The 8,043-nt window shown below is 40.6% G+C and overlaps 2 protein-coding genes across 3 annotated transcripts in view; one reads left to right on the top strand and one right to left on the bottom strand.

Moving 5' to 3' along the window:
• The first annotated feature begins 466 nt into the window (after positions 1–466).
• LOC110982426 (ribonuclease kappa-B-like) lies at positions 467–4,017 on the top strand. The gene is made up of 2 exons (XM_022240808.2): positions 467–751; positions 1,380–4,017. Exons 1-2 carry the CDS (start codon positions 677–679, stop codon positions 1,593–1,595), a joined length of 291 nt encoding a protein of 96 aa, XP_022096500.1. The 5' UTR covers positions 467–676; the 3' UTR covers positions 1,596–4,017.
• Positions 3,858–8,043, bottom strand: part of LOC110982329 (uncharacterized) — a 59,187-nt gene continuing 55,001 nt past the window's right edge. For both annotated transcript variants that reach the window (XM_087131187.1, XM_087131186.1), the window contains 5 exons: positions 7,609–7,730; positions 6,582–6,781; positions 5,873–6,459; positions 5,482–5,644; positions 3,858–4,771 (listed from right to left, as the gene is read on the bottom strand). In XM_087131187.1, coding sequence (XP_086987313.1) covers positions 4,664–4,771; positions 5,482–5,644; positions 5,873–6,459; positions 6,582–6,781; positions 7,609–7,730 — 1,180 coding nt within the window. In that variant the 3' untranslated portion in view covers positions 3,858–4,663. The remainder of the gene's footprint in view (positions 4,772–5,481; positions 5,645–5,872; positions 6,460–6,581; positions 6,782–7,608; positions 7,731–8,043) is intronic.

Here is an 8,043-nt window from a genome sequence, read left to right as displayed (position 1 = left end):
AAATGGAGATAGGGACAGGCAAAAATTCATGCGTTCTCAATATTATGCAGACTCCATAAAGACTAATGAAAGACATGTTTGATTCAATATTTCGTTCTTTATTCAGAACATCTTCAGGAAAGAAGATGTTCTGAATAAAAAACGAAATATTCATGCGTTCTTCTGGCAGCTTTTGCGAGCCAAGGTCACGACTTGGGGAGAACAAAGTTGATTGATCATAATGTAGCGGTAAAAGGTCATGAAGCTCCCGGAAGTCATGAACAGCTGCATTTCTCCTCAGCAAAATAAGAAATGCCTTTAGATATGATTTTACGTTATGTCGAATCCGCCCGCATGATGAGCATAATGCTTGCAGTACGTCCTTCACATCTACAGCAGGGGTTTATGTGGCTTGAAAAAGACTAAGCAATGTTCAACTGCTACTAGTTGGAGAAAAAGGCAGGCTGCATGGTCACATGACATCCGTCTGCTGATCGATGACGATAGTGCATTGTAGTACTGTACGTTTCGTACGGTGTCCTGGATAATTGCTGCCCTTATTTGCTGTTTTTCTCCGCGAGCAAATCAGTAAAGGATCTCAGTTCTTTAGACAGTGGACAAGAGTGCAGGATTATTGTACTCTGAGGAATACAAAGGTGGATTTATTCAAGGACACAGTGAGAAATCCTGAGCCAAAATGGGCATGAAAATTTGTGGACCGAAGCTGTCGGCTTGCTGCTCTGTGATCAGTACATGGGGAGTCATCATGCTGGTTAGTCATTTTGCCAAGATTTTGTGCTCATTTGTCTCATATCTACGTAAAAACAACTGTATGTGGTAACTAAATGTGGTATTTAGATGCAACTGTTGGTTTGATACATGTACTGTTGGCCATGTTGGCTGTGCATCCTTATTGTATGCTGCATGAAAAGTACATTGTTTTCGATAAAATTTGTTTTAGGCCTACCCCTTGTGCTCAATTTATTGAAGGCATTTCTTGTTAGGCGTAAAGAATGTTCTTTCATTTTCATTTGTCTCGGTAAATGTGTTGGCCCTATTCATTCTTAGTAGACTGCTATTTACACATGTATTTTCACAAAGATCTTGTGATAATATCTGAATATTGCACCAACATGACAAACGAGGTATACATTTTGTACATTGTACATTTGTCCCAATTTTACTGGACGGTTGTAGGCTATACCTTTTTTAAAAGGTTGCCAAAGAACTGATACAGTACAGACCTGTCCCCTCTTGATTTTTTGATGTTATTTTCCTAAAAACTTTGCTTACAAGTACAAATGTCATTTGAATCAGATTGACTTTTGTTGATTTTGAAAAGTTCCATAACATGTCATGGTAAACTACTCCCTTTGTCCTGTTATTGCTCGTACATGTAGGTCCTAATGGGTGTCTTCTTCCGAGTCAACTCTGTCGCGTTGTTTGAAGACCTCACACTTGAAAGCAACAAGACCCTCACGAGAGCAGAGCTTGAAGAGGCTTATACTGAGGTTTCCAATAACTGTTTCATTGCTGCCGGTCTCTATGTACTATGGCTTTTCTTCTCCGTCTGGCAGATGCATGTCAACAGCAAGGAGCAATATAATGTCAGCTAAAAACAGACACTCCTCTTGAATATGGTACTACCGCTATCGGGTCACACTGACTGATTTCTCGATTATTCGTCCAGAGAAAACAGCCAGTGTAGAAAAGGGGGCAGGGCATGCATTGAAGATAAGGGATGGATTGATGTTTTCTCTAGTCTGATAATAAGTACAGATTGTGTACATCTATAGGCACATGTGTGTACCAATATATTCAGTCATGTCATGTATAAATTCAGGTCTTTATAACCAAGAAGAAATTGGTCATGCACCTGGGCCTACTTGTACTTGCATTGGCACATGTACATGTACATGGGTCAGCGTCATTCTATACTGTACCTTTAGGATCATTGTCACATCTAGCCAAAGACTGAAGAGTTACATTCATAGTGAACATACAGCAGACAGGCAGTCTGGTAGATGGAAGACTGAAAATTATCCCTGTGCAGGCAGATGAAGGCGAACATGGATGCATAGGGGAACTTTAGGAAAGGCTGTCGTATACTAGCACCTACCTGTCCATGTAGAGTGTGTACTAATAGATTTCTGTCCACGTGAAGGGCAATATTTGTGCAGAAAGTTTTTCTACATATGTACATGTGCATATCAAAAAAGTGTACTGTTTTGTTCACAAGGGTCAATCTGTGTTTTTTTGTCTCCCCGTTACACCCGGCCCGAATGATTAGGCTTCGAAAATTCCCCTGAAATTAACATCACATTGCTTTCATTTGATTTGCATGTATTTTGCATTAATAACATACATATGTAATCAATCTTGAAAATTTAACAATGTGATTTAAAGTTAAAAAATCATATGCCAGATATGACACAGAGGCAGAAATATTGGACCCCAAATTTATAGAATTTTCCAGTTTAATAGAGATTTCTACATCTGCAGCAAACTCTGCTGTATTCTGGATCGAAAGATAGGTGTGATTTGTTATGCTCAAGTTATGGTGAACTTAAATATGCAGTATTACAATGTATGAGAATACTGCTTATGATGGGTAAAGTGAAGTAAAAGTTCGCTATATGCCAGTGATATTAAAAATAAAAATACACGTATATACATGTAAATTGAAAATGGAGACTGTGTGGCGATGTAATATACACGTAATATGTACAAAATGTAAGCGTGATCTATATGTGGTTGTAGGGGTAATTGAGTTGAAAGTACAGTACATGTAAATGTATACGTAATGACCCTACATGTACGTGTGCGTCCGTTATTCGGTACGTGGAATATTGAATCACGTGTGGTGCAGGTGATATATTTTTTAGCGTAGGATAACTTTCTTGATAAAGGAAACAGATACAACTGTTGGCTTTCTCTTGCTGTCTTGTGGAACTTGTATTGACCAATAGAAGGTTAGATATTTGTATATTGCAATTTCAGAGGATGAAATTGTATCCCTAATCCTGTTTGAATGATTAAAGAGAATCCAATCAAATTGCTCTACACTGTACATCAGAAAACTGTAGCCAACACCTCCCGAAGATGCGTGTAGTACTCCAGCCTTCAGGCCGTGAAGTTGGCCATGGTCCAATACTCAGATCAGTCGTATTGTCAGAACTGATCCCATCATTCGTTGATTAAATACAGCGGCCCTGGATGTAAAGTCAGTGAACAATTTGAAGATGCTCCGTTCGGCGTTATCATGTCATCAGGAAATGACTAAATGTGTTGTCTGTCATTTCCTACACGTATGACCAGTTTCAAATCCTGTACCATGGTCTACTATTTTAATTGTACACGCATGTGGTTAGTTCGGGAATGATTCATGATTGTTGCTAAGACAGTTTGCCTGAAAAGATTACATTCACGTACATGTACAGTACATGTAATGTACATTTCTTTGACAAGCGTTACTCCACATGTATTTATGTCATAAATTTTTGAGTTTTTTAAAGTTACATGCAACACAACTGTGAGAATTCAGTATGCATATAATGTAATTCGACTGGCAGAATTAGAAGCCATTACTGCAGTAGCACAACGCTCGTGCACAGGTGGTACGCGCGCGTTGGCATGCCCCTTCGACCAATAGGGTGTCGTGATTTACCAAATGCACGCGCGCGTCAAGCTGAAGAATGTGCGTTTTAGTACGGTGCCACCGCAGTTATGGCGTCAAATCGGGTTAGTCTATAGGATAACATGTATATATGATAGTAAAGATACTAGTTTATTGTAATTTGTACAAGTCACCTGTGGAATAAGAGCGGTCCCTTATCAATTGACGCATTTTTTTGCTGTTGTAGTTTATTTTAATCCACTAATTTAAATGAAATGTCTCTTTTGTTGACAGCTTTCTACTCAAGTTATGTGTTAATGATTTTCAGTGTCGTAAGTGTGGAATCGTTGTCGCATTTATGGTAACATCTGATTTTAATTATTTACCAGAATGTGTAGGAAATAAACAACTCTGTTTTTGGACTATCCTTTTCCAGTATTCTTTCCATGCTGACCGCTGACACAGATTTTAGTGTTGTGTCCGGATGAGGATGTGAAGCTTCCTTTCGGCTACTCTTTGGAGCCTAAATAGGGCCATAATGAATATGCATATATTTGCAACGTCTGGGCACCCTTATGAATATAATTGACTCATCGCATTATCTCTGAGACTGAATTTAGAGCATGACTTAACTGAGGAGCAGACTTCATAGAACAAGGCCGCGGATGTGTTTTTATCATCAGTCTATTAGCGATATGGCAATTAGTCTGGAGGAAAGTGCTTTGGAATTTCCGCGATTGCCCAGCATTTATAGTGCACGACGCCAGTCGCACTGTGATGCATGAGATACTTGATAACGTCAGAAAAATGCACATTCATTACTCTGTAGTTGTGCTCCTGAGGACGTTATTCCTCCATGCTCAGACGTAGCCGTAGACTAAAACAAAATGGTTGTCATATATGGCTTCACACATTGTTCATCGTGTAGCTCTTATTAAGAGAGCATGACTTCTCATCGTTATGGTTAGTTCGCCCTCCCAAACGTTGGCAACTTGACATCATCTCAGTCATATGTAGATCGTTTAGCTTTCTTCATGCCGCAATTATGGTTTCAGGCACTACTCTCTGTCACCAGAGTGAAGACAGGTAGCGGACGTGTCGCTTTTCTTGGAGCCTCAGTTTCTCCTTCAGACTCTTGTATTCATCCGCGCTGTACTGCCGTCTCAGAACCTGTAACTTTTGGAGGGATAAGAGAGGATGTACAGATATTTCTTATTTCAGGTAAAAGTATTCAGCGGTACGATGCTGAGACGATGTCGTGTAACTGCAGCGCCTTGTATAATTCTTCTGTTTCTGTAAGATTATTATTTTAGTGAAACGTTCTCCTTGTTAAATTGAAAGCAGAAATTCTCAAGTTCAGTTTAATCTCCTTGGACCCATTCGCTTCCCATGTCCGAGAATTCACTATAAATCAGCGTGAACTGCATTTTGTTCCGCGAAAACTTGACCTCCAAACCAAAATATGTTGACCGGCGGGTACTCATAGTTGGACATAATGTTCAGTGGTCATTGTTGGTGTTAATTTCATTGTCTCTTTTACATAGTTTTTTTGTGAAGGAAATGCTGTGTTGCACTGCATTGTGGGAAGCCTGGTTTGCCATAATTAGTCTGCGTGCGAATGAACTTGGCATACTGTAGGCTTAAGACAAGACATACGCCCACAGAAGCCAGGCTCGCGACTTCAGATACGTCCGATCCGCGTCGACGCATATGTTGCTCTTCACCAGCAAACATAGCGCAACCTGTAAATTTTGTTCGAGCAGCAAGCCAGTTTAGGAATAATATTTTATCGGATGACGCCTCGTAAATATTCAAGGTTCCCTTGAACAAGGTGGTTGACATGTTAGAAGAAGCGAACGAAAAGTTGATGTGCTTGTAAGACTTACTTCTGTTAATCCCTCGAGTCCGACCGTATCGTAGTCCACTGTTGGAGCAGATCTCACCCATCGATCTATAAGCGACGACTGGCTTGTTTGCCTCGCTCGGAGGTACCGGTTATGGAGATGTAGATAACTTGGGATGATACCAGGTGCATTCAAGGGATGTTGCCTGAAACCAAGAATTGGTAGATTATTTTTTTTTCATTCGACAATCAAGATGTGCAAAATTCATGAGATACAAATTTGACATCAAATAGATAAGGGACACTGTTTACAAAAAATAGTCCGTTAATGTTTTGTTTTGTCTTCAGGGTTAGAAGTTTCTGTATATTTTCAATGGAAATTGCTTGATAACAGTTCTTTGACAACATGTTTGTTCATCATGTTTCATGCCTACCTAGTAACCGTCGCTTTGTGCTGTGCTGCCCCCTTTTCAAACGTAATACGCTTTGACGACGACTGTTGCATGCTATTACACATTTCACGCCCTCTTGCAGCTGATTTGATTGCTTGTAGTCGTAAGGACTCGTTTTGAACTATCTGTTCTTCTGGATTTGTGACAGCAGTGGCAAGTGTTTTTTGTTCCACACTTGTGTTTAAGATTCTGTTGACCTGAAATGTCGCAGGCAAAACAGTTCTTTGTTTTCGGGTCTCGGTGTTTCTGTCGTTGCGTTCACTGTTGTCATCAGAAGTGGCAGGAATCTTGGGTAGATTCAGATTTGGAAGTTTTGTATTCTGTTGGTTCTCCTCCACCACGATGTTTCCATCGCCGCCATTTTCTCTCTGTTCCCGCCTTTCTTTCCTCCGCCGAAGCTTTTCATCCAATCGTTTTGTTCGATAATATAGCGACCCTGGTCCTAAGCTGTCGATGATTGGTCCTCGCTGGGTCATCCAAAGGTCATAGCGCGTGTCTTCTTGAATCGAAATCAGCGGTTCGTTTTCATCTAGGGAGATTTTCTTCAGAAGAGCGTCCAACACGGATGTCTGTTGATTCAGAGGATTAATGTTAAGTAACAATTTTAAAACTATTTACGTACATGTATGTTGCATTTTTATTTTAAAAGCTAGCCTAAACATACCCAGAGTGTAATATATTCTCTTCTTACCAGGCCTTCATTTTGTGCTCTCAAAGCGCGTGCGATAAGTTTCATCTTGGTTTCCATTCGCAGTTGGTCCAATGTCATCGGATTCTTCTTAGTTATCAACTTGTGAAAGTTGTCTAAATCGAGTTCAAATGCCTCCAAAGCTCCCAAACACGTGACAGTCTGCGCATGGTCACTGAGGTCGCAACAAATTTCTATGTCCCCTGCATCACAAAAGAATATAAAAGAAAACGTTCTGGCCTAGAACAGCGGCTAACTTTTACACGTCCCATTTTTGTGTATTTTGGTCATTGTGTCTGAATTACATTTAAAGGCAGCATGCCGACTTAATTTCTAATAGCCCATTTTATGTATAAGTACACCGATTTATGTATTGAAAGTGTGAAAGAAAAGTGAGAACAATTTGTGTCCATTGGTTGTGTATTTATTTCTCCTCCCCAAAATGCCCCCCCCCCTTGTAGCTTCGGTTGTTGTTCAAATTCCGTTACCCAAACAGAGGCACTGGAAAACAGTGATGCCAAATGACGTCTGGGCACCAGACGAATCGACAGTGCCGCAGCACTGCGTATGGTTTAACGAGAGCATGATCAATACACGCATGCGCGAGGTCTGTCCTATCAGTGCAGCCACACTGGGTGCGTTCGGGCGAGCTACTCGCGTTAACACGTGCATACTCCTGAACATTCGAACAGCTGGAGTACGACCCAGGGTCAGCGAGAGTAAACTCTTGCTAGAGGAGGAGTACATACTCCTGTACCCGAGTGTAATGCGCACGCATCCTACTCGTGTTAACAGGAGTAACTGCGCAAACGCACCCACGCCGACAACACACGCACGTTATTCACGATTGACCTTCCCTGGAGATCGCGTCCGAATCTGTTGTTTAGAGCTAGGTCTAGGTCTTTACTCCATTGGCAATACGCGAAGACGCGCAGACAATAGACCTATCCGTAGCTCAGGAAACCCATTTCCTACACAGCCTGAGTTTTGAAATAGGCCTACACATTTCATCAGGTTTCTGTCGGCTTACCTATCATATCCCCGGGGCCGATGGAATAAACGTCAAAATTCATGTTGTACGGGGCAATCTTTGCTTTAGCGGCAATGTCGTTGGGCGCGTCGCTTGTGTCTTGTGTCGGCTTTGGTAGTTTCCTATAACAGTCGATTCATTAAAGTCGATCAAAATTGATACATAAATTGAAATTTCTATTCGATCTACCATAGCATAGTCATTCTCACGCTCAAAAAGTGAAGATTCTGGTAACAATTAAACTGATGTTACGGGAACAAGAAAAGAGCTTTAAAACCGACTGATTATGATTGTTGGTCACATCATGATTTGAGAATTTTTATCAGCATATCTTATAAACTGTACAGAAATATTTTCTACTGGTACATGTATATTGTATTGATTAGTGGGTGAACTGGTAGATAAGAAAAATTCATTTTCTGATTACAAATTTAT

This window comes from Acanthaster planci, linkage group LG21 (genome assembly GCF_054643075.1).
Source record: "Acanthaster planci isolate LZ-2023a linkage group LG21, COTS_SCS, whole genome shotgun sequence".
Taxonomy (NCBI): domain Eukaryota; kingdom Metazoa; phylum Echinodermata; class Asteroidea; order Valvatida; family Acanthasteridae; genus Acanthaster; species Acanthaster planci.
The sequence above is the reverse complement of the archived record's forward strand: the minus strand, read 5'-3'. Positions and strand labels throughout refer to the sequence as shown.

Coding starts and splice junctions, on each gene's coding strand:
- LOC110982426 (XM_022240808.2), top strand. CDS start 677: ATGGGCATGAAAATTTGTGGACCGAAGCTGTCGGCTTGCTGCTCTGTG. Junction 752..1,379: donor CATGGGGAGTCATCATGCTG/GTTAGTCATTTT, acceptor TCGTACATGTAG/GTCCTAATGGGTGTCTTCTT.